General features: G+C 42.7%; 1 protein-coding gene across 1 annotated transcript in view; it reads left to right on the top strand.

Annotated features, from left to right (window-relative positions):
- The window catches only part of PHACTR2 (phosphatase and actin regulator 2), a 214,887-nt gene that overhangs the window by 161,554 nt on the left and 26,267 nt on the right, over nucleotides 1-27,066 (top strand). Inside the window, exons 3-5 of the mRNA XM_065401437.1 lie at nucleotides 1,676-1,756; nucleotides 5,655-5,813; nucleotides 21,885-22,118. Coding sequence (XP_065257509.1) covers nucleotides 1,676-1,756; nucleotides 5,655-5,813; nucleotides 21,885-22,118 — 474 coding nt within the window. The remainder of the gene's footprint in view (nucleotides 1-1,675; nucleotides 1,757-5,654; nucleotides 5,814-21,884; nucleotides 22,119-27,066) is intronic.

Genomic DNA, 27,066 nt, shown 5'->3' on the forward strand with positions numbered 1-27,066 from the left:
TATACCACAACCACCACTTCCGTCCTATCTACTAGACTTGTTACACTGTCAAAGAAAGCTATCAGGTTGGTTTGACACGATTTGTTCTTGACAAATCTATGCTGACTGTTATTTATCACCTTATCATCTTCTAGGTAGTATGTGTAGTAATGGTAGTATAGTGCTTTGAAAGTGTAAAGAGTTACATCCTACTATGAAAGGAAGTGTTTCATGGTTCTTTTTATTTTTCATTTAAAACAATTTTTAATTCAAGTGTTACCCAGTAGCACTGGAAAAACATTATCATGAGAACTGGAGAGTAAAACCAGATTATGGGTCCAATCCAGTGCCTATTGAAGTCAGTGGAAAGAATGCTGATGATTTCAGTGGAGATTGGATCAGGCCCTGTAAGCAGAAAATGATAATGATCAGTCTACTTTCACTGTCCAGGGCAAGTGAAATGCAAAAAGGAAGCAGTAAGCATAAATGGTAAGAACTAAGTGAATTAGATTTTGAAAACTGTAAGAATTTTATTTTAATCTAAATTGTTATTAGTAAAACAGGTAAGCAGTTTTTTACATACCTTCTTTATTGTCCCTGGAACCTATGTGATAGAATGATACATTCAATGCAGTACTATCATCATAAATAAACCTGATGGTTTATGATGGTTAAGACCCCAATCCTTCAACAGTATGTGCACAGGTGGGCCTTTATTTCTTTGTCATGTCCCATTGACTTTAATGATACTCTCTAGAGGCATAAGTGTCCACCAACACACATCTCTTTGCAAGAACTGGGCATTAGTCTGTATGTTTGTCATGGCCATGATTTTTGTGAATTTCAAAAGAACCTAAGTTTTATTTTCAAAAGTGACTTAGACTCCTGTGTGCCTAAGTCCCATTGACTTTCAGTGAGACCTAGGATTTCAAAGGACCAGATTTTCAAAGGCATTTAGGCACCTAAAGATGCAGATAGGTGTCTAGTGGGATTTTCCAAAGTGACTAGGCACCTAATTAATTTGATTTAAATTACAGTAGGTGCCCAGGTGCTCTTGAAAATCCCAGTAGATGCTATCTGCTTCTTTAGGCACTTAAATACCTTTGAAAATCTGGCTGTAAGTGCCTGGCACTTTTAAAAATGAAATTGAGGCTCATAAGTCAGTTAGGTGCTTTTGAAAATTTCACTCATGGTCTCTTTCACCTTGCACTGTCTGCTGTTAACAAGATGTCTCAATCAATTTTTACCCTACGCTCTATTTTGGTGTGTGTTTTGTTTGTGTGGGTATGTTGCTATCTTTATATGTTTTTAAATTACTACAAAGCTATTTATTTTTAATGAAAAATAAACTTAATTAAAATGTGTGCCATGATTTTTTCCCCAACCTAAAAACATGACTTTGCATTTTTTTGCTGTGACAAATGATGATTTTGTTCCTGTTTATAACAGGCCATATTAACTTCTTTTAAAGCTGTTTTTCCCATACAGTTGGGGCACCTCACAGGTTATGTTAAGCAATATTATAGCTGAGGCTATTGGTTACTGTCTGACTAATAAAATAAAGAATATTTCCCAGTGTGTGAGATCTGAAAAAATAGCCCTCTTCTCCAGCAAAATCAAGGAGTGTGCAGAGTGTTGTTGTTGTTTTCAGTACCAGAATGGATGTATTCTTAACTGTGCTTTCTCTTTTTCTAAGTGTTGGAAAGGAAGATTTCGACAAGACAAAGCAGAGAAGAGCTGATAAGAAAGGGAGTTCTGAAGGAAATGCCTGAGCAAGGTGATGACAAATAACCTAACATTTAGATCTTAAACTCTAAGCATTGACATTATTATCATGTTGTTCCATTTTATAATGAATATCAGCTATCCAGCTATCAAAAGGCAGATTGGAGAAACACTGGCAGCAAGTGGGAGAGGCAGTTTGACCAAGTGGATAGGGCACCAAACTTGGAGTCTGGAGACCTGGAGTTTGTTCCTGGTTCTGCTGTTGACTTGCTGTGTGTTCTTGGACAAGTTACTTAACCTTTCCGTGGTCTCTGTAATACTTAGCACTTTTGTAAAGCAGATTGAGATCTGTAGATGAAAAGTGCCAAGTATTTATTGTTACTTTTTGGAATCAGTGATTCAGAGGATATTTTGAATTGAGCAGTTCTTTCCAAAACAGCTGGAGGAGGATATGGCGATTATGGATGAGAAAACTAAAGGCTTTGGGGCCCTGCCACTTACCATTTGGGGTATGTCTACACTGCACTTAAAAACTCATGGCTGGCCCATGCCAGCTGACTCAGACTAAGGGACTGTTTAATTGTGATGTAGACATTAGAGCACAGGCTCTAGGACCTTGCGAGGTGGGGTTAGGGGTCCCACAGCTCAGAGTGCAGCCCAAGCCCAAATGTCTACATGGCAATTAAACAGCCTCTTAGCCTGAGCCCTGTGAGCCCAAATCAGCTGACACGGGCCAGACACGGGTGTCTAATTGCAGAGTAGAAATACCCTATGTGTCACAAGTGTAAACCAAAGCAAGCAACTCAACAGCTGGTGTTTCCAATATTGAGAGGTAGCAGGTGTAGGATCTCACACACTCCAACACCATCACATATGCTACATTCAAATAACAGAGGCATAAGGAGCTTTGAGGAAAACTCCCTTTGTTTAAAAACACAACCAGGTTTAGTAAATGGTAAACATAGCAAGATGTATTATGTAAAGCATGTGTAAAGCATTGTTACCTAAGTCCAATTATACCTAGGGTGACTAGATGTCCCGATTTTATAGGGACAGTCCCGATATTTGGGGCTTTTTTTTTATATGGGCTCCTATTACCCCCCACACCCTGTCCCAATTTTTCACGCTTGCTATCTGGTCACCTTAACTATACCTGACGGTTTTCATCAGTATGCACATCTCTCTTTAAAATGTTGTTTGTTTCTGCTATTCACAGAGGTAGTGTTTGTACTATTCTTGATTTAATAAAAAAAAATCTAGATCTAATAAAATCTTAGTCTAATATAATTTTAGTAACTGCAATGCTTTTCCATTTCCTAAAATTAATCCATTTGTCATGAAGACTAAAAAGACAACAGTAAAAGGAACTGACTAAGAATCTAGTGGAATATAAAAGTCTTAGAGGACAGTTTCTGATAATATTTCTAAAAATAGATTTCCACTAACAAACAAACAAAAAAGTTTTACTCTGACCCAAGGAATCAGTGTAGTGAATGTTAGATGTGAAGTCAGGGATAGCTTAATATTTATACTCCCTGCAGCTTCATATACATTAATATTTAGAAACGGGGTTATTTTTATACCTGCTAGTGCTGGGGCGTGTCTCTAGACACACATTGCAGTGTGTGTATCAGAGCATGACACTCAGCACATCTGGGTTTTAAGTTTGTCTTTGCTACTGTCTTGCTCTGTGGCTTAGGGCAAGGAACTTAATTGCTCTGTGCATCAGTTTACTCATCTGTAAAACTGATTTTTTAAAAATACATCTTTTGTGGTGCTGTGAGGCTTAGTTGATTGATGTTTTTAAATTGCATTTTGGTGGGAAAGGGCAGTAAGTGCAATGTTTTAATCTCTATCTTTGATTAGAACCAGATTTAAAATAAATGAGCTAAAATGGACATACAATGGCAGTTATTTCTTTAGCCTTCCTTCCCCCTGCCCCACAGTACTTGGTGTTCTGTTGTAATACACATTAAATTCTCATTCAGATTGGGTCAGTACAAAAAGAGAAAAGGATGGGAAGGTGAAATATTTTCTCCCCTGTTTAAGAAGGGGCATCTGTCCATTTCTATGCTTCCTAGAACGCTTCTTGCTTTACATGTGATAAGCATGTATATTTTAAAGAGCAATCTAAAAGAAGACAGGGTAGATGCTTGATGCTCTGAGAAAGAAGGCACACAAAGACAGGAGAGTAAAAGTTGGAAGGAAGGGAATGGTTAAGCAGGATGGAGAGGAGGAAGGGATGAGCACAGAGATGTAGACAGGTTAAAGAAATTGCCAGGTCTTGAAGGTGAGAATGAGAAGTCTGAACCAGATGTGGAAGGTGGTGGTGGTGGGAGGGGACAGCATGATAAGGGCAATCAGTGAGGGAGATAATTTTGGTGAGGCATTTTGTGTAGCTTAAAGAGTGAGGGGGGAAGTGGTGAGGCCAGCGAGAACAAGTTTATAGCAGTGAAGGCAGCAGGTGAACAGCCTGTGGGGGAAGGTATTTAACTTTGGAGGTGGAGAGGAAAGGCTGGGTTTTTGTGACAGTCTCAGTGTAAGAAGGACTGAAGGAGAGACAGAAGAGTCAACTATGACAGCACGGTGAAAAAGAAGATTGTGGAATTATCCGCAGTAATGAACAAGGAAGGGAGAAGAATTTAAGAAAGTGGAGTTCTATTTTTATCATGTTGAGCGGGAGCTGGTGTCTCGATAGCCAGAATGATACAATCAGAGTCATAAGACTGGGCAATGGGAGAGATCAAGGATAAAGACCAAGATTTGAGATTCATAAGGATTGTAAGAAAAGCTATGTAAGAGGATGAAATAAAGGGAAGGCAGGGTAGGCCAAGAACTGAATGCCACAAGACTCCAGCAGAGCAGGTGGAGGAAAGGAAGCTATTGAAAAAGTCAACAAAACAGCATTTGGAGACAGAAGAAGAGAACTGAGATAGAAAGAGTAATAGAATCTTAGTAGGGAGAGAATTCAGTAGGAGGGGAAAGGCAGCAGACACCTGAGAAGAAAGGAAAAAGAGAAGGTCTTAGAAATGACCAGAAAGAACATTGTTGATGATCTTAGTAAGGACAGAAGTGGAGGAGTGGAAATGAGATTGTAGTTAGTCAAGGACAACATAAGTAGATAACATCCTCCAGATGTTTGGAGGCAAAGAGTGTGGTGCAAGATGCACTGGAGGGAGGATGTGTATGTTAAGGGAAGGTTCTTAAGAGGATTGAGGAAACCATAGTTAAATATTAGTAAGTAAAGATAATCTGTTGTAAGAGCTAGGGCAAAATTTGGTCTGCATAATCTTTATTACTTGTCTGATGCATGACTTAGAATTCATCTCGTCTCTCAAAGTTCAGTTTGAAGGGCTGGAAGTTGGATGATAATAATCTGTGTTACTTGTTAACTGGGCACATGTGATCTGGAAGTCACAAACTCAGTGAATGGGGAGCCTTATAACATACTATTACAGCAGGCAACCTTTCAGAAGTGGTGTGCTGAGTCTTCATTTATTCACTCTAATTTAAGGTTTCGCGTGCCTGTAATACATTTAAACGTTTTTAGAAGGTCTCTTTCTATAAGTCTATAATATATAACTAAACTATTGTTGTATGTAAAGTAAATAAGGTTTTTAAAATGCGTAAGAAGCTTCATTTAAAATTAAATTAAAATGCAGAGCCCCCCGGAACGGTGGCCAGGATCCGGGCAGTGTGAGTGCCACTGAAAATCAGCTCGCGTGCCGCCTTCGGCACGTGTGCCATAGGTTGCCTACCCCTGTACTACAGAGTCACTTAGAGTAGAACTTCATCAAAATGTTTTATACATAAAATAAATTAATGTGAAATTGTGCTTTTCTTTCGTGGAAACTTAAAACCTGAAAAAAGCACTGAGTTGACAACAAATGGAGAACTAGCTCTTGAGCAGGCTGTAAAATTGGATAACAGCTTTTTAATCTTCATTTTAGCTGGTGATGTAACAGTAAATTTTGAAACTTCAAATGGGCACACCATAACTATCAGTGAAGAAACCATCCAGGAAGAGAATGTAATAAAGACCACAGAAGACAATGGCTCTTTATCTGCCAAAGCCTCAGCTGTGGAAGGAAAAAAAGAAGATAAAAAAGGTAAATAAACAAATCCTCCTTATTCTCACAAACCTTTATGGGTCATAAAGGAGAAAGTGGTCTGAGCACAGAAGTGGGAGCCAGGAAGGTCTGATTTCTAATCCCTGACTCCAGTGCTGAGTCCATTTCTGGCTTCGGGCAAGTCTTTATTTCAGATTCTCCTTCTGTAAAATGGGGATAATAATACATAGTGTAAGAGTGCATCCTCACCTCATGGGTACCCCCTCATTGCTGATCACAGCACTGTACAGAGTCCTTGTCTCCTGCACCCTCTATAAAGCTTTTCCTCAAACCTGCAACTGTTTATCTCCCCTGCAGGGCATTCTTGGCTTGGCCTTCTGGTCAAGTCACATAAAAGTTTAAAGACTTTCTAGGGAAGCATGAGTAAGTCCAAATGGAGGTTCAAACAAGTCTTCAAACGAATGGCCCTTCCATACCTCTCACTAGTTCCCCTGTTATATCCTGTCTGTTAAGCCCTAACCCAGGGCTTCTCTCCCGACTAGAGAGACCTCTCCATAACTGAGCTCCCTCAGGCTACTTATAAGGCCTAATGTTGCCTTCTCTAGGCAGGAGGTAATTAATCACTTCCCCAGCTACAGAGCGTGACTAATTGGGGTTCTTCCCCTTGCCTTGCAGCTGATGGTGGTTAGGCCCCATTATACACACTCATTAGCCTTTCGGGATTGTTGAAGAAATTAGTTCATGTATACAATTTTCAAAAGTGCCCAAAGTGATTTATGAGCTTATGTCTCGGTGTCATAAGTAACTTGGGAAGCTAAGTCCCATAGACTTTCAATGCGTCTCAGCCACCTAAGTGTCTAAGTCACTTCTGAAAATTGAACTTAGGCTCCTAAGTCACTTACGTGCTTTGAAAATATGATCCCATGTCTGTAAGGTACTTTGTAGAAGGCAACATATACATGCTAAACATTATTATTTGGCCAAATCCTGAAGTCAGTTTAGCTTATACTGTCTTCACTCAAACTTCTATTGATTTCGTTAGGAGTTTGATGGAATAAGGAAGAGTGAACACTGAGTGAGGGTCACAGGATTTGTCCTGTAATTGTTGTTTCTTTTCTAACATATTTGGTCATGCACACTGCTATTACATTGTCAGGAAAATTACTCTTGAATTACAACTTGTTTATTGGACTTTCCTGAAAAGTATCAGGAATGCAAAGGGTCAGGATCTCTTTATTTCTGGCTGTTCGATTTAACAGCCTTTCCAAAATATTCTGGTAGGCTTTTCTAGTGAGAAGTGCTCCTCAGAAGGTTGTGTGTGTCAGTTCAGCTAATCACTCAAAAAGTTTGGATCCTTCTCCAAACTGTGCAAACCTTTTGGAGCTGCAAAATGTGGCTGGAAATCTAAGAACTGGCTTTCTTGTGAGATTTCCAGTACTTGCTGCCTTCAGTTGAGCCAGAAAAACAAGACCAGCCTTTCTCGTGGTATTTTGGCACATCCAGCTTCTGGTCCCAGCCAGGACTAGGAATGCGTAGATTCAGTAGAATGGAAAATAATGGGAAGGGAAAACTTGCAAAAAAAAAAGTTCAGGTTGATTTTGAGGCTGAAGATTATGTCAATTATTATTTTATCCTTTCCTACTCCGGGGTTTCCCATGAAACATTTAAGAGCAAAAGAACATTTTGTTTTAATTGTGCTTTGATCCTACATGGCTGGTCCTGCAGAATTTAGAGTTCTAGTTAAAATGGAAGGTTCAACGTCTGCATATGTTTGGTACCTTCTGTACCTACTGTGACTGCTTTGTAGAGAGCCACTCCAAACCCTTGTCACAAAAGCTATCTGAGAATAGAAGAATAAGTAATTATGATACCTCTTCTCTCCAATTCCTCTGAGAAATTGAAATGCATTGGGGAAGAGATGTAATAATAACAAGAAAAGTGGGATTTTGATCTTCTAGCTTCAATAAAGTTTTAGTAATATTACATAGGGGATATAAAGCACTTCGAATTTGAATAGTACGATGGAAATATTAGAGGGCCAATCCTGCAAGAAGTGGTGAATGCACTGAGCAAAAGCAGTCTATAAGCCCATTGCACTTCACTGGAGTTACTCTTGACTTACACCACATTAAATGAGAGGACAATTGGGCCTATTGATTTCAGTAGGAGTTTAAGGCAAATGACGTGCTCATGGCCTCAGAAAGAGCCTGTGTCAGAACTGGAATTGCAATGCGGAAGTTCCTGGCTCACTGTCCTATGCCCAGGTCATGGAACATGCCACTCTTACTCCGTCATAAGAATCAAGATATGAGAGAGTCAGAGTTAGCTAGAAAATTCAGGGGTAACGTGTTCAGGAAGTACAATCCCATGGCAGATGCTCTTATGCATTGTAGAGGTACTGTACTTGTGAATAAATCTTAAAAGAGAGTTTTTGCCCACTTGACATGCATCTGAGGACTGGAGGCAGGATTAATTCCTTTCATTTAGTATCAGGGCATACTGCAGTAATCAATATTGACAGACCAAAGTGTTTTTAAAAAATCATGAGATTAAAAAAAATGTGGAGGGTTCTTTCTACCTGTCTTCTGGATTTTGAGCCTGTAAAGTTCATGTTTTCAAGTTTTCCCCACAACCAGGAGGGCTAGGAACTTTTCAATCAATCGATCAATAAATAAATAGTGAGATTCTTACATGACTCCAGGATCTGGGGCTTTTAAGAAAAACAACAAATGTCACAACACTCTCAGTAAAATTGCAAGAGTTGGCAACACTGTGGAAAATGGAATATGTTAGGAGTTAAAGGAAGAACCATCCCATGGTGATGTGTAGAGTTAGAGAAACAGGGGCAAACAATAGATTGAAACATACAATGTAAAATGAGGTAAGCAAAAGTGTATGAAACAAAAAAAACCTTCCAAGCTGTCCTGTGTGCTGCCAAACAATTCTTTAAACTATAAACCCATCTGCTGCTTGTCAATTTACAGATGCTTCTCACATTTTGTAAAAAAAAATCCCTTTGGCAGCTTAATAATGTAACTGTTGCTATCTGAAATAATGATGTGGTGTCAGTCATCCAAGTGGCATGTTTAAAAGGAAATTCCTCCCTGGCATAAGGATAATAGGAGCTGCTTGACAGTTTTTACATACAACGGTTAATTGATTATTGAGCCTTTGCAGATGAGAAACCTGGATCTTGTTATAGATCATTTATTTACTCTGTGAATTCCAATGTTTTTTAAAAGGAAAATGACCCAGCACCTTTCAAGGAAAATGAAGAGCTTAATTATGGCTGTCCTGTGTAGGTACACTAGAGTGGAGAAGAGGGCATAGGGAGCTTCTAAGTACCTCCCTGCTCCAGTTCACCCACTCAGAAGGTAGATGTAATTGGGTTGCTGGAGCTATGGAAGTGCTAAGCAGGGAGATTGCCAGTCTGGCTCCAGATTGGGCAGCAGTGTGGAGGAGGGATATAGCCATGGACTTGTGCTTTCCCCTCCCCTTCATGTGCACTGTCCCACCCATGGACAGGGAGCATCACTAGGGAGAGCACAGGCTACACTTGTTGTAGAAAAAGTGTCAGAATTGTAACTGCTAAGGATGATCCTCATCCTCCCTTCCCTTCCCCAAGCACCCCTGAGGCAGTGTGCTTACTCCTCACTACACAGCATAATACCTCCGGTGCCCCTGGCAGGATTGCTCTTTCTTCTCCATCTCTGGCTCACTGGCTTAGTTTAGAACCTTAAGCATACTGTTCGGTTTAGTTTACAAAACTGATGCAATCTGTTTTTATCCCAGCTAGTTAATTTCACACTTCATGGTTATCTTGGGCTTGAGGAAATATTTGGCTGAATACCCAGGAGCAAGATAGTGATGGGAATGGGAGCTGAGAAGTTTAATTTTGCAGCCTGGTAGCCAGCCGTGATTATTAGTGCTGTGAAAAACGATAGTAATGTGGGAAGCCAGGGCTGTGTTCTGGATGCTGTGAGACTGAGCACAAGCTTCTGAAATGTTCCTAAGCATTTACAGTAGATCAGCTGAACAATGCTGCGTGTTCTGGTGGATTTCTGCATGTCCCCCACTGCAGGAAATTTGCATGTTGATTTCCAGCTGGATTTCACAACATCTGTGGGTCTTTTTCCAAGGGAGAATTCTATTCCAAGCTCTAAGTTTTAACTCATTGTGATGCAGCTTCTTACCCCTTCTATTTGTCCACCGATCTATCATCTCCCGTTAACTTCGTCTTTTATTTGAGCATGTAAGCCAGTGGGCTAACTCTCTGGCCCAGGCATGAGAAAAACACTCTCCAGCCACAGATTTTCAGTTCTGTTTTCTTCAGGGCTTTGGTTTCTTCAAAATAAAACTATTTAACACAAGTTCAACATATCAACCACATCCTTTCCCCCTTGCCCAGAGACTTCTGCAGGGGCCTATCTACCCTTTGGGATTCCAGACCTGCGGAGCCTGAGTCAAGGCAAGCCTCTCTGCTTCCTTCTCGTTCATAACTTGCTCCCTGCAGAATTACACTCTGCAGACCAGTCCACTGAGAGGCATATGTAAACTAGCCTCTCTCCCCTGACCCAAAGACTCCTGCAGATTCCTTCCACAAGGCCTCTTGCACACTGTGCTGCTGATACAAGTGGTGACAAAGAGTTAGAGGTCCACAAGTGGCTACCCCCATGTTCTTAATTAACTATGTCAATGCTCTGTACACAAGCAGTCATAGGGAAAGATCCCTCTTCTTCTCACAGCAGTTTCGTTTTTGCAGTAAGCTGTGATAACCATATGCTGTTTGCAACACTCATTTTCCATAGCAGTTACACTTCTCTTCCTGGAGGGGATGACTTTGCTGTTGACGTGGATTAGATGCCTGAGTTGCAGCTCTATCTGTTCTCTCTTCCTGAGCCTGCTGTGTTGTTGTTTCCTTGTGGTGCTCCTCTAGCATTAGAAATAATACTACTAGAACAGTATGAGATAATGCTGTGATAGATTGAGAAAAACATTGGTCTTTCATTATTAAATATCCCTAGCAATTAACAACAAGTTAACAGTAAATTTATGAATATGCAGGGAGTTGTTTCTAAACATTATGGCCAGAATTTTCAGAAGGGTTCGACAGCCACCATTGGGACCCTGGTTTAAAAAGACTTCAGTTACCGCTTACCACTCAAAATAAATAGTCACATTTTCAAAAGAGCTCAGCATATTTGGGTATCACGTCCTTTTGAAAATCAGGCCACAGTGTCACAGTAAGAGCTGCTGGATGGTGAACATTTTGTAAACCTGGACATCGTTTAGGTGTCTGCACAGCAGGAGCAGAGCTTTCTCTGGCTCTAGTTGTGGGTGCTCAGCATCTGAACATCTGGCCCTTATGAAAATCTATTCTAAATATAAATGCAGTATTGATTGAAGCTCTGAATGAGGCATTAACATTTGCTTTGTTTTTGTTTGTTTTTAAAAGGGTAATTGATGGGTGGATTGCCTTGGTCCAAGTGATTGCTCACTGTCCGAATCTGTTACAAGGTGATAGTGACTAAAAGTGGTGATAGTGGCTGTTTCAGGTCATTTTATAAAATGAACAGGAGTACTTGTGGCACCTTAGAGACTAACAAATTTATTTGAGCATAAGCTTTTGTGGGCTACGAATACTCCTGTTCTTTTTGCGGATACAGACTAACACGGCTGCTACTCTGAAACCTGTCTTTATAAAATGAGTTGGTCATCTTGGTCCAGTTCCTAGTGGACAGATGTCCAAATCAGAAAACAGCACCTCCTCGCTGGTGCTGGTTGTGACCGCGTACCCCATAAGGCTTTATGGGGGGGTGTTTATAAATGTATGTATGATATAACTGAAATATGTTTTGTGCTGCCTGTGCCATGTAACATATCTCCGTAAAGGTTATGGTTTACTATATCTATTCATCCTTTGTACTTCTATACCATTTTTTACTTGAGGTTAAGAATATGGGCTGTATGCTTGCTTGATTTCTAAGTAAGCTTGGTGAGGCATTTGGTCAGCTTCTTTAGGAAGGAATTTGCCAGGTTAAGTACCTGATCAGGAAACACTTGGGGAACAATGCATCTTGGAATGCTCCAATCCACATAAGAAGTCTTCCTGGAGACATGCACGATACCATGTGGACAATGGCGTCGGCCTGTAAAGACTGAGTCATGCAGGGGCAGGTGACTTGCCCAGGTGCCTCCAAAACTCCATCTTGGAGCTGGACTTTGCATAGGAGGGAGGAGGGGGGTCTCCTCCCACAAGAGAAAGCCTATTTAAGCCTGGGGGAGACCCCTCCATTTTGTCTTCAGCTGGCTAAAGAAGGAGCCTCTCTACCCCCCCCAGGATACTTGAAAAAAACTGAAACAAAAGACAGACTACAGGGGTTGTAAGAGATTGCTGGACCCAGGCTAAAGGAAGAGTAGCCTGTAAAAGAAAGCATTCTGGAACTGGTGAGGAACTTATCTGTATTTAGTTTGATTAGGCATAGATTTGCGCATTTTATTTTATTTTGCTTGTGACTTACTTTGTTCTGTCTGTTACTACTTTGAACCACTTAAATCCTACTGTCTGTATTTAATAAAATCACTTTTTATTTAGTAATTTACTCAGAGTATGTATTAATACCTGGGGGAGCAAACAACTGTGCATATCTCTCTATCAGTGTTATAGAGGGCGAACAATTTATGAGTTTGCCCTGCATAAACTTTATGCAGGGTAAAACGGATTTATCTGGGTTTAGACCCCATTGGGAGTTGGGCATCTGAGTGCTAAAGACAAGCACACTCCTGTGAGCTGGTTTCGGGTAAACTTGCAGCTTTAGGACAAGTGATTCAGACCCTGAGTCTTTGTTAGAGCAGACTGGAGTGTCTGGCTCAGCAAGACAGGGTGCTGGAATCCTGAGCTGGCAGGGAAAACAGAAGCAGGGGTAGTCTTTGCACATTGGGTGGCAGCTCCCAAGGGGGTTTCTGTGATCCAACCCGTCACAGTGGCGTAGTCGGCAGGATCTGTGCACAGCTGATTGCTTTGAGATACTGGTAGTGATTTTAAGTGAGTTTTAAGTGTGGTGGCTGGAGAACAGACAAAGTGGTTACTGGTTTGTTATTTTCTGTTTGCTTATTTCGGGAAAGGGAAGTAGGGACAGAAAAGGAAGCAAAATAAGTAAGACGGAAGATCAGAAGAAACTAAAACTGCACAGGGTACAAATTGCCCAGAAAAGCTGAACGCTGGGCACTGTGAAAGTCTTGGTTAACTAAGAATCCCCTGAGCTAAGTGCATCTCAGTTTCAGTGAACTGCAGAGGGGTTGTGGCCCAGCCCAAGAAAGCAGGAAAATGAGTACTAGTGATCTCAGTTTCAGTGAACTGCAGAGGGATTGTAGCCCAGCACAAGAAAGCAGGACAATGAGTACTAGTGACGCTGCTAATAAACTAAAGCTGGCCAGGCTGGTAGCAAAAAAGAAAGAAAATGAACATAAGAGACAGTTGGAACTAAAACAATTAAAAATTAGTGCCAGGGAGGCAGAACATGCAAGGGAAGAGGCTGCCCACAAGAGAGCTATGGAGGCGGAGGCAGCGAGAGCGGAGGCAGAAACAGCTGCCCACAAGAGAGCTATAGAGGCAGAGACAGCTGCCCACGAGAGGGCTATGGAGGTGGAGGCAGCGAGGGAGCGAGCGGAGGCAGAGGCAGCTGCCCAGGAGAGGGCTATGGAGGCCCAGAGGGAGGCCCAGAAACATGAACTGACTGTTATGGAGTCAAGGAGACAAAACCCTCCCCCTGCTGGCTCCGCTTCCCCAAAAATCCACAAATGGAAGCGACTATGTCCACAGTATGACGAGTCCAGCGATATCGCCGAATATTTCATCACCTTTGAGAGACTGTGCACCCTCCATGCCATCCCTGAAGATCAGAAGATGACCACATTGATAGCAAAATTGTCTGGCAGAGCTCTGGACATATTCAATAAGATGCCCATTGATAATGCTTCAAACTATGGTAAATTTAAGGAACTGGTTTTAAAACAGTTTCAGGTTACACCTGAAACCTACAGGGTTAAATTCAGGAGCCTTAAGAGGGGATCTGGATTAAGTAATGTGGCTTATGCCAATAAAATGAGAAATTTGGTAGATAAATGGGTGCGGGGGAGAGGCATTACCAGCTTTGAAGGGATGTGTGATCTGGTTACTCAGGAACACTTCCTGAATATGTGCAGTGATGAGGTAAAACAGTATTTGTGGAACAAAAAGGTAAATGCAGTGGGTAAATTAGCTAAGTATGCTGACTCTTATGAACAAGCACAAGCTGCAATCAAACATAAACCACTGGTGGAGGGGTATAAGGTTGGGGGAAAGCAGAATCACCGTTTTACCCCTGGGTCTGGGAAAAAGGAGGCTGGGCAGTCACCCCCCCATTCTCCTGTTACTCGTCCCAAATTTCCTGCACAAGCAGGGGATCCCAGACGGTGCTTTCACTGCAATTCCCCAGGGCACCTGAGAAGTAGCTGCCCCAAATTGAAGGAGAATAAACCTCCCTTGTCCCATGTTAGCTCGGTTGCCTTCAGCCCTGAGGCCCCAGAGGGCACCCCCACCTCTTATCACACCAGCTTGGTGGACATGGGGCCCAGTGAAGCGGACAGGGAACACATCAAGGTTGTCAAGATCGATGGCATGGAGTGTCTGGGATGGAGGGATACGGCGGCTCAGTTCTCTCTGGTTCGACCAAGTGTGGTCCCAGATGCTAGTGTTCTGACGGGGCAGACGACCCACATTAAGGGGGTGGGGCCGCAGAGGTTCCCTGTGCCCCTGGCTAAGGTTCATGTGGAATGGAAAGGTATGGAAAAAAATTTACTGGTGGGGATGCTCGAGGACATCCCCGCAAACATGTTGCTGGAAAATAATTTTTTCAGCAAAACTAGAACTGTTAGTGTGGTAACTCGCAGCATGAAGAAAGGCTGTGAGGGGGAGGCTGTTCCGGCTGATGACTGTAGGTCTGATGCAGCTGAACAGCCAACACCTCCTGCCCCAGGAAACATGGTGGTGGGTAACTCAGAGGGAGTCCCCAGGAATGGGGCGGGGACCTTGAAACCCATAGAGAAGTTGGGAAAGGGTCTCATTGACAGAACAGTGCAGGGAGGTGGGGTACTTCCAAATATGGGAGAGGCAGAGCCAGGCCTCTTTCTGGCTGAGGACAACAGGCTCCCAGGGGTGGGGGCAGGGAAGATGCAGTCAGTGCCTAGGGACGCTATCTCAAGGGTTGTCTGTCAGGAATTTGCAGCTAAACAAAGGGCGGACCCCTCCCTTAAAAGTATAAAAAAGTGTATCTCGGAGGGAACTCCAGGAAGGGAGGGGGGGGAGAAGTTTTTTAAAAAGAACGGGAAACTGTACAGGCAGGCCCCTGTAGGGAAAAACCAGGGTCCCGGGCAACCCTATAAGCAGTTGGTTGTACCCAGCCAACACCGGGGGGAATTAGTGCTGGTAGCGCATGACGGTCCCTTTGCTGGTCACTTGGGGGTACAGAGAACATATAACAGGCTGAGGAGGAATTTCTACTGGCCAGGGATACAGAATGATGTGAGGGATTATTGTAGAACTTGTGCGGTGTGTCAGGAGAGGAAGAAGCCGGGGGGACCCCAAAAGGCTCCGCTTCGTCCCTTGCCCATCATCCAGGAGGCATTCCAAAGGGTGGCAATAGACATAGTGGGCCCTATGCCACGCCCCACCCGGAGAGGGAACAAGTATATCTTGGTGGTAGTAGACTTCGCCACTCGGTACCCTGAGGCAATTGCACTGTCTAACATAGAAGCCGAGACAGTGGCAAGAGCCCTGCTCACCATATTCAGCAGAGTGGGCTTCCCTAAGGAAATTTTGTCAGATCGGGGGGCAAACTTTATGTCGCAGTTGTTCAATAAGCTATGGAAGGTGTGTGAAGTGAAACAGCTTAAGACGGCCCCCTACCACCCCCAGGCCAATGGGCTGGTGGAAAGATTCAATGGAACCCTAAAATCCATGCTGGGGATGTATGCCAAAAAAAGGGGCCAAAGTTGGGATGAACTATTACCGTTCCTGCTGTATGCCTACAGGGAGGTACCCCAAAAGTCCACAGGCTTTTCTCCATTTGACCTTCTGTATGGGAGAAAAGTGAGGGGACCCCTCAATCTCATCAGAGATACCTGGGAAGAATGCAACACGGTAAGGGAGGAACCTGTGACTGAGTATGTCCAGAGGTTCAGGAGGGAGTTGAAAAACATGATGGAGATTGTACAAAACAACCTCCAGAGCAGTCAGGCCAAGCAAAAGGCGTGGTATGATAAAAATACTTGTAAACGCACTTTTGATGTAGGAGATTTGGTCATGGTACTCGGCCCTGCCAAAAAGTTCAAAATGCAAAACTCCTGGGAGGGGCCCTTTAAAGTGGTGGAAGTGGCGAATGAGGACACCTATAAAGTTAAAAAGCCCCTGGATGGTGCGGTACCCCAATTGGTACATGTAAACAGACTCAAGGCCTATCACAGCAGAGTGGCCAAGGTAAACATAATCTGTTGCGTCGAAGGGGAAACTAAGGCACACCCACTCACTGATCTGATGGCTGAATGCCAAGACGGGTCGTCCCTTAAAAGTATAGAAATCTGTAGTGAGCTAACACCACTCAAAAGGAGGGAAGCATTGTCAACACTGCAGAAGTACAGTGAGGTATTTTCCAACAAACCAGGGAGGACGCACTTGCTGTCCCATAGGATCCTCACAAAAGGGGCTCAACCTCCTCCTTCCAGGCCTTATAGGGCCACCGGCAAGGTGAAGGAGCAAATTCAGGCTGAGATACAAAGCATGTTGGACTTGGGGGTGATTAAGGATTCCGACAGTGCATGGGCTTCCCCTGTGGTCTTGGTCCCCAAAAGAGATGGTACCGTTAGATTTTGTGTAGACTATAGAAAACTCAATGCTGTCACTGTAACAGATGCATACCCCATGCCAAGAATTGATGACATGCTGGATGTGCTGAGCCAAGCCAAGTACCTTAGTACCTTTGATCTAACCAAAGGTTACTGGCAAATCCCTCTGGAGGGAGAGGCGCAACAAAAATCAGCTTTTATCACGGACATAGGGCTCTATGAATTCACAGTGTTACCTTTTGGTCTGGTAAATGCGGGTGCCACCTTCCAGAGACTGGTCAACAGAGTGTTAAATGGCTTGCAGCATTATGCTAGGGCATATATAAATGACATTGCTGTATTCAGCAACACCTGGGGTAACCACAGAGAGCACCTGGAAGTCGTGCTATCAAAGCTCAAAGAGGCTGGGCTAACTGTGAAGCCCTCCAAGTGCAAGATAGGGGCAGCCAAAGTCCCTTATCTGGGGCACTGGGTAGGGGGGGGTAAAATATCCCCTGACCCTCTTAAGGTGGAAGCCATCGTAAAATGGCCTGTACCCCAGACTAAAAGGCAAGTCCAATCCTTCATAGGCTTGGCAAACTATTACAGGAGGTTTGTGGTGGGGTTCAGTGACGTTGTGTCCCCAATCACGGACTTATGTAAAAAGCATCAACCTAATAAGGTCATTTGGTCAGAGGCATGCCAAAAAGGCTTCAACAAGGTAAAAGCACTCCTGTCCGCGAAGCCTGTGCTGGCCAGCCCTGACTTCGAAAAGCCTTTTGAGTTGTGCACTGACGCGTCAGACACAGGGTTGGGTGCTGTGCTGATGCAGACAGGGGAAAACAGTAAAAAGCATCCCATTGCCTTCCTGAGCAAAAAACTGTCCCCGGCCGAACAGAATTACTCTGTTATAAAGAAGGAATGCTATGCCATTGTGTGGGCCGTCAAACAATTAAGACCTTACCTTTTTAATAGGAGGTTCAGAATTCTAACTGACCATTCACCTTTAGTATGGCTTCACCGAACTAAGGGCACCAACTCCAAACTGCTACGCTGGAGCCTGGTCCTACAGGAGTTTGACATGGAGATTACTCATATTAAAGAAAAGAAGAACTGGGTAGCAAATGCCCTGTCCAAAAAAGAGGAACTTTAGGTATACTGCCTCCGCCATGGACAGTGTCCAAGTCTCTGGCAGTAAGTTCAGGGGGAGGGTGTGACCGCGTACCCCATAAGGCTTTATGGGGGGGTGTTTATAAATGTATGTATGATATAACTGAAATATGTTTTGTGCTGCCTGTGCCATGTAACATATCTCCGTAAAGGTTATGGTCTACTATATCTATTCATCCTTTGTACTTCTATACCATTTTCTACTTGAGGTTAAGAATATGGGCTGTATGCTTGCTTGATTTCTAAGTAAGCTTGGTGAGGCATTTGGTCAGCTTCTTTAGGAAGGAATTTGCCAGGTTAAGTACCTGATCAGGAAACACTTGGGGAACAATGCATCTTGGAATGCTCCAATCCACATAAGAAGTCTTCCTGGAGACATGCACGATACCATGTGGACAATGGCGTCGGCCTGTAAAGACTGAGTCATGCAGGGGCAGGTGACTTGCCCAGGTGCCTCCAAAACTCCATCTTGGAGCTGGACTTTGCATAGGAGGGAGGAGGGGGGTCTCCTCCCACAAGAGAAAGCCTATTTAAGCCTGGGGGAGACCCCTCCATTTTGTCTTCAGCTGGCTAAAGAAGGAGCCTCTCTACCCCCCCCAGGATACTTGAAAAAAACTGAAACAAAAGACAGACTACAGGGGTTGTAAGAGATTGCTGGACCCAGGCTAAAGGAAGAGTAGCCTGTAAAAGAAAGCATTCTGGAACTGGTGAGGAACTTATCTGTATTTAGTTTGATTAGGCATAGATTTGCGCATTTTATTTTATTTTGCTTGTGACTTACTTTGTTCTGTCTGTTACTACTTTGAACCACTTAAATCCTACTGTCTGTATTTAATAAAATCACTTTTTATTTAGTAATTTACTCAGAGTATGTATTAATACCTGGGGGAGCAAACAACTGTGCATATCTCTCTATCAGTGTTATAGAGGGCGAACAATTTATGAGTTTGCCCTGCATAAACTTTATGCAGGGTAAAACGGATTTATCTGGGTTTAGACCCCATTGGGAGTTGGGCATCTGAGTGCTAAAGACAAGCACACTCCTGTGAGCTGGTTTCGGGTAAACTTGCAGCTTTAGGACAAGTGATTCAGACCCTGAGTCTTTGTTAGAGCAGACTGGAGTGTCTGGCTCAGCAAGACAGGGTGCTGGAATCCTGAGCTGGCAGGGAAAACAGAAGCAGGGGTAGTCTTTGCACATTGGGTGGCAGCTCCCAAGGGGGTTTCTGTGATCCAACCCGTCACACTGGTATACCGTTGCGATGGGTATGGAGAAACAGATAGATAGAGTTGGCTCTGATGGTTATTGCTGTTGTCAGTCTCAGCTGAGGTGTCAAAGAATGAATAGTCATGAAGATTAAGGGCTAATGTACAAGCAGAATCACACTGGGGGACTCAATTAAGAACATAAGAACGGCCATACTGGGTCAGAGCAAAGGACCGTGTAGCCCAGCATCCTGTCTTCTGACAGCGGCCAATGCCAGGTGCCCCGGAGGGGTTCTGAACAGAACAGAATCATCAAGTGATCCAGCCGCTGTTGCCCACTCCCAGCTTCTGGCAAACAGAGGCTAGGGACACCATCCCTGCCCATCGTGAAACAAGCTCAGAAACAGTTTCCTTACCTTGTAAAATGTATTTTTTAAGCTTTCCCCCCACTTTTTTTAGTAGTTTACATTACAGTAGTGTACTGTATTTGCCTTTTTTTTTGTTGTCTCTGCTGCTGCCTGATTTTGTACTTCCAGTTCCAAATGAGGTGTATGGTTGACTGGTCAGTTCCTAACTCTGGTGTTCGTCACTGAAGTTCTACTGTATGCAAAAAGAGATGTGACATGGTCAAAGTGATGGACTAGAGAAATGATCCTTGCAGCAGCATTCTGAATAGATATGATTGGGGCAAGATTGCATTCATCAAGACCAGAGAAAAGGATTCTGCAGGAATTGAGATGTGAGACAATGAGATTTCTAGTTGTGTGGCTGGATAGGAAAGGCCATATCTAAGAGATGGTGTCCAAAATGAATCTGCAAGGCTTAGACATAGCCTGGCTGTGTGGGTGAAGATAATGTCCAGGTTACAGACCTGAGTAACTGGTTGCCTGACACAGATCTACGTGTATGTGCCTGTCAGTGTAGTGGCAATTTGAGAAGAAGGGGTACCATCCTTCTGTCCTGTATATTAGATTTTGTCTGGCCACAGCTCACTGGAAACCTCCCTATGCTGATCACATCTCATTTTGGCTAACCAGTTTTTCTTATCAATCATAAGATAAACACCACGAAAGCTGACCAGTGACTGTGGTATTAAAGACCAATCTGTTTGTCTGCTTCCTGAAGGCAGCATGGAGCTAATGGAAGATATTTTATTAATTGATTTAAGTTCTGCACCCTTAGTCCAGAGCTGGGGGAAGAGAAACTAATGCTTTTTTTAAATGGCTGACTTCAGAAAGGGTCCAGTTGGTAGTTTCACTGAAGCAGCCATAGGACTGAAATCTCTCATCTGATTTTTCTCTCCCACTGACAGCATCCACAGCTTCTGTCATAATCTTGCCTTTTAAAAATAGGTGGGCTTCCTTCATATATCTTCTACTGCTGTCCTGATACTTTCGTCCATTGCATCAAAGCAGAAGTCATCATCAAAGAGGGAAGCTGGGAAGAATTTTGAGGCAGATGCAGAGGTGCTGTAAGGACTAGATAGATATGCACAGAAAATGTACTATAAAAGAGGAGAGGAAAGTTTAATAAATATATCTCCTTCTCCCTGAGTGTGTCTGATCCAGGAACAAGAAGCAAGAGAGCAGAGAGATAGTTCAAGGGGTCAGTGAGCAGAAGTAGCCCTCAGTTTAATAGTTGTAAAAGGTTGTCATAATATTGTATCAAAAGCATTAGCAAGAACAGCCAAGTCCATAATGTTGTAAGCTTAGGCTGGAAATAAAGAATGACAAAATCAACAGTTAGTGTAAAGTGATTGTGCTAGATAACCCAGTAAGTGAAAAGGAATGAACTGTTTGTCTTCATTCCCACAACATGTGAGAACAGATAAGTGTGCAAGCTGTGTGTAATGATGACCAATGACACACTGGGCTCAAGTTCACCATTGCTAGACCACAGCGTTGGTCCTAATCCTGAGCTAAAGCAGTGTAATTGTTGTCTAACACATTATTTGTCTTTCATCTACTAATCTTTACAGTGAAGAAATGCTGCTTATCTTTTGGGAATGGATTAGAGATGTAGTAACATAGAGGATGGAAGGCAGGACAAAGAGATCCAGAAATGGCCACTTGACATGCAGAGAGTGTGGTTCTAATATGATCTTAATTGTAAGAGCTGGTACCCTGATTGCCACTGATTACCAAAAATAGTTACCTCCAATGTCAAAGGTAGCTATTTTTAGAAATACTTTAACTATGCATTTTGCTCCTATACTGTCAGTGCTGGCAGTCACAATCAGAGTCAGTGCAAGGGCAGGTGAGTATTCCCATGCCAAATAACATTCCATTTAGTTTGGCTTCAGTTCTGCCTGGAGAATAGAAGTACCGTGAGGAAGATACCCGAATAAAGTGACCATTTCTAGCAAACATGTTGTGGCACAGGAGAAGGAGCTGCTGCAGCTGAAATTTCCAGCCACTGCCAGGTTTGGTAACCACTGAACCTGTGACTGTGGAGATGCCCCAGTTTACAAAACAGTCACAAATTTAATACAGGACTATATGGTTTGCTGCTCTCAAGGAAAGGAAAAAGAACCTCAGGGAATTTGTTTGAGGGGAAAATGGAGCTCCTAGATTCTAACACTGACCAGGCTGTAGTTAGCAGGCCAGTCAGTGCTACTGCAAGTCAAGGGTACAACTCAGAAAACTATGGGATAGATTAAAATTGAGAGAAGCAGGGTAAGTGCCCCATCCTCCATTAAAAAGGTCTTCAGTTGAGACCTAGTGTAACATTTCATTGGGGTGGTGCATTGTTATTAAATAAGAGAAGAGGAACTCTCTTCCGATTCCCAAGAGGTTAAGCAGCAGCATCTAGCTTGTCATTGCATTTACATTGTGTATGTCCGTGTCAGTCGGCTTCTGTTCACTTTTTTCTTTATAGAGCGCACTGTTAACTGTCCTGAAAAACCGGCATCCCATGCTCCACCGCCGCCCAAGTCTAAGCCTAAACCTAAAAAAGCATCAATACCTCCAAAAAATGTTACTGCTGCTGCCACCGCCACCAGCCATAAGAGTAATGAAGCACCTCATGTTAAAAAAAAAGTCAAGGCTCCTGCTAAGCAGCCCCCTGTCCCACCTCCCAAGCCAACAGGTCACAATTCAAATCGAGAAGCTGGTGAGTACTGGATAGGCAGTGCCAGAATGGTGGGTGCATGTGCATGGGGATGCTTGTACTAATTATTCTCTGTGTAAATTGTAATTACTAATGAATCTACACCTTACTAGCTCTCCATTGGGCTCATGCTCCTCTGAAAATGGAGAAATCACTTTGCTGTCTAACTTCTGTATATGTAAGATTAAGTGTTATACAGAGGTGATGTAGAATACCCAGTTAACAGCAAAAAATGAGGGTAGAGGTGTTGGGAGAAGCTGCAGGGGAAAGGGTGAGTTCCAAGACAAAATTTATCTTAGTTACTCCCCAAAAAAATTGCTCTGGGAAATGTATCACTACATATTTCTCCTGGAAATAACTAAATTCAATAAATTTTACAAGACTACAAGCTCTCTTAAGAGGGCAGAATCTAAAAGCACTAAATTAGCCCTAAAGACTGTCAAATATATTTGCCTCTAGGTGCTAGAATGGATTACAGCTCATTGAAAAAGTCCAACTATTCCCTCAGTTGATTGATAGTTTGCAAAGATACAGAATACCCTTATCATGACAAAATATGCTGCCAGATAAATCACAGATATACCTACCCACTGGGATACTGCTTAGCTATCATTTAGCAATGATATTGTAAGCAGTCAAGCCTACAACCCTAATATCCTTTGACTGAGAGTGGTTATAAATTATAGGATGACAAAAAAAATTAAAACCACCAGAAGGCAATTAAAACACTAGTGAGTTTATAATCAGTGCACTTTTTTTATGCACTAGGCCAACTGGAAAGCTCATCCAGTGCCTGCATTTTTCTCTCCAAATATATCACCATTGATAGATTGCAAATGTTGGCAGGTTTTGTATTTGAAGCATGAAAGAAGAATCCTATTGAAGACACTACAAAGCTGGTAAAGTTTTGATAGTCACGTTGCCAGAAAATGTCTCATTCATGAACTTGACATTAACTACACCAGTTACCCAAATGTTCACTTTTGCCGTTAACCCAGAATGCATTGCTTGTACTCCACATTCAGGTGGAAAACTAAGTTCTTACAGGGTTGGGAAACTTTCTGAAAAGGTAAAGCAAATAGATTTTTAAGAAATAAAGCAGTGGATTCAGGTGAAGAAGGTGATTAGATCCATATTTTGAATTTAGGTAAATAATAATTATCTTATTTGTTTACTTAAAATAGGTGATATCCTGGGGCCGGATTCTGTCCTCAGTGGTGGTACTCCTACTTCTGGGGGGATTCTGAGCCAAAAAATTAAAAAATACGGCAAAATTCTGCAAATTTTGTCAAAATAATGCAATATAATCACACCAGTTTCAATTGTTTTGGGTAAGTTATTTAAACTACAATACAGGAAAAAGGTCACAATAACTATTCAGCATTTCCTAAACACATGAAAGTTAAGTTACAAAACTTGGTAACTAATACCCTGCATTCCAGTTATAATCCTGGATTTTCATTTAAATTACATTACAGAACACCAAACAGGAAAAAAAAAAAGTAGAATGTCATTTTAAATCGCTCAGGCTTTCACACATGAAAGTCATACAGTTTTGCTAATCATTGTCCTGGATCTAGCTGGGTACTTTGGGAACTGCTTGGTTCTGATTGTCCTGACATTTTATTGACTGCTTGGTAAATGTTTTATTTGCCCTCAAAAGTCCCTTTTTTTTTTTTTTTTTAAATGGGTAAGTAAAAATCTAACCCCATTGTGCCACTTTGGCACAGGAAAAAAGTGAGAAAGCTCATAGATCTTCCTAGCTCATTCCCTTAGGGCACGTCTACACTTGCCATTTAAAGCGGGAAAAGTCCCTTTTTTGCACAAAAACCATGGGAGCGTCTACACTTGCCAATGACTTTTTACAGTGAAATTCAGAAGTTTCATCGCAAAAAGAAAATCACCTCCACGAGAGGCGTACAGCTAGGGCCGGCTCCAGGGTTTTGGCCGCCCCAAGCAGCCAAAAAAAAAAAAAGCCGCAATCGCGATCTGTGGCGGCAATTCGACAGAAGGTCCTTCGCTCCGACCGGGAGTGAGGGACCGTCCGCCGAATTGCCGCCGAATAGCTGGACCTGCCGCCCCTCTCCGGAGTGGCCACCCCAAGCACCTACTTGCCAAGCTGGTGCCTGGAGCCGGCCCTGCGTACAGCTCTTACCAGTGATGCTTTTGCAGTGATGTGCAAGTGAAGACACATTCTTCCTGTTTACGCAGCTTTTAGCCTCTGGAGGATATCCCACAGTGCCTACGTGATCACTCTGGCCAGCAGCTCTGCTGCTCTGATGCCAGGTAAACAGACGTCCACCCCTTCCCCTGTAAAGCCCCAGGAACTTTGAAACTCCCCTTCCTGTTTTCTTGGCAAGTGCTCACTTATCTGGCCAGGTGACAATGCCTGCTCCACGGAGCAAACGATCCCTTGCTTGGAGCAATGCTGAGTAACTGGAGCTGATCAATGTTTAGGGAGAGGAGGCTGTGCAGGGACCCTGGATGCCCCGCGATCACCCCCTCCCTTCCCACAAGACCCATCGTCAAACTGGAGAGAGCTGCACTGTGGGATAGCTGCCCTAGAGCGCTGCTCTCAACTGTGATGGAAGTGCTGCTAATGTAAACACTGTCTGACACCTGAGGAATTGAGTACACAAACCAGCGCTTTACTTTCACCGGTTCCCTATCACCGGTGAAACTTACAGCACAAAAACTCTGCAAGTAAAGACATACTCTTACTGTCATTTATAAGGCTTTACATCACTCTGACAGTGTAGGGGCCTTAAAACTTCTACAGGTTTTTATGTTCCTGGGGGAATTGACTGGGAATGGGAACAGTTAACTAACAATAGAATAATTAACAATGTTACTATGCACACAGGTTGCTACATTTCTGCTTCAGAGAATGAGCTCAATTAACCATCAACAGAAACATTAACAAAATGTGGGGTTTTTTACAAAAGCTATTTTCTTTAACTTAAAAACAAACAATTTTCATTAACATGATACTAATATTTAATTAAGTGTTTTTTCAGTTCTCAAGAAGTTACATTTTACTAGGCAGGCAGGCTGCTACACTTCTGCCTCGGGGACAGAGCCTTCCTCCTACATAACAAAAAGATCTACCCTCCTCCACGCCCCTCGAGCCACAGTATCAAGAGAGGGGGCAGAGTCTCTCTTGCTTGTTGGCCAGCCCCGCCCCCTGACGGTGATCAACGTCTCCCCTGCAGGCACACACGCCCAGTCCCCCTCCCCCTGCAGTGATTTGCGTCTCTGAAGCTGCTCCAGGCATGCTGGAACAGACGCGTGTCCCCCCGCAGATATCTTTTGCATTTTTCTGCACGGGAGCCACAGAAATATGCGGACCATATGAATTCTGCGCCCATCTGTCAGGAGTAAGTAACTCCATAAAATTATTGGGATTGCATAAGTATAACTGAAAGATGCATTTGATCTTTTGGCTATTACAAAAGATAGTGTGCTAATAATTTATTTCAAATTTAGGTATATCATGTTCCTTTAAAAGATGGTAGATACTAATTTATCTGTTTTACACTGATGGTTTTGAAAATATTTAGCACACTATACCTATTGTAAGGCCCCAAGTACACTTACGGCAATACATATAAATAGAACTGGTTGAAAATACGGGGGTTTCCATCACAAATTATGATGAAAATAGAAAAAAAAATCTTTTAAATGTTCCATGGAAAATGTCAATTTATTGAAAACTGAAATATCTTATACAAAAATTGCAGTGCTAATGTGGTGCCTCATGGGAGTTGTAAGGTTCCCTGGTTGGACTACTTCTCCAATGAGGAACCATAGTCATGCCTCTTGGAGAGGAGAGGCAATGCATCATGGGAATCCCCAGCCACGATACATCTTAGAATATATAGTCCAGCCAGGGAGCCCAGCCCATGGAGGAGAATGGGGACATGAGTCAACTGAACTTCAGTTCCTATGAGGCACCATGGCAGTATTTCCAAATTGGAAAAAAAAATCAGGTTTTAGCTGAAGTATTTTGTTTTTTTGATGAAAAATTGAAATTTTCCATGGAAAGCAAGCATTTTTCACACACACACACAAAAAATGTACTTAGTTGAAAAGCCAATTTTCCATCAAAAAAATAGTTTTGATGGAAAATTTTCAGCCAGGGAAACCTTCTTGCAGGTTTTCCAGCCTGATTTCAAGTCCAGAGAGGTTCTAAGAAAGAGAAGATTTTTCAATACCCTCACCTTTTTTAACCAGTGACAATTATAGATTGATTGTATATTATGTTGGGATTTTTAACTTTAAGCATGTGTCTAGCCTCACTGATTTCAACCCTGTGCTTAATGCTTTACTGGATCAAGCCCTTTGCTGGATCTCAGCATCTTGCAGGATTAAGCCCTTTGTGAGCACCCTTCACCGTCACAGAGAGGTTTCTACTAAATACTATTTGTTTCCATTGCAAGTTCCCACTTCTGCCTTTAAATTTTTTTTTTATTTTTATTGATTGATGTGTAAATTAGTCACCCCTAAAGCTCTGCTCATATGCAATACCTACTTTACGGTGAGGTCCTGCTTTTATGCATGTTACAGCTAGTTTGTGACATAAAAAGAGCAGCAAGTGATTTGCGTAATGTCACAAAGCTGAGTCTCTGCAGATTTTTCCAGGTGCACTGCTCATCACCCTATACCAGAGAACTTTCTAAATGTCTGTACCCCATAAAATTGTGTTAGAGGAGAAAATGGCATAATAGGCTTTCTCTGTTATTTTCCTGTTTCAGATTTCATACAGCCTAAGCATGGAAGCAGTTTTTGTATCATGAGCTTATTTCACTGTAATAAGTTTGGCCAATAGCTGTATTTTGGTTCCTATCATAATCTGCTGTTTTAAAGATACAGTTAAGTGAATTTCTGTTACACATTGTTAGCCTTCTGTTCTACTCTGTAGAACAGGGGTGGGCAACTTTCTGTACCCGAT

Source organism: Emys orbicularis, chromosome 3 (genome assembly GCF_028017835.1).
Source record: "Emys orbicularis isolate rEmyOrb1 chromosome 3, rEmyOrb1.hap1, whole genome shotgun sequence".
Classification (NCBI taxonomy): Eukaryota; Metazoa; Chordata; order Testudines; family Emydidae; genus Emys; species Emys orbicularis.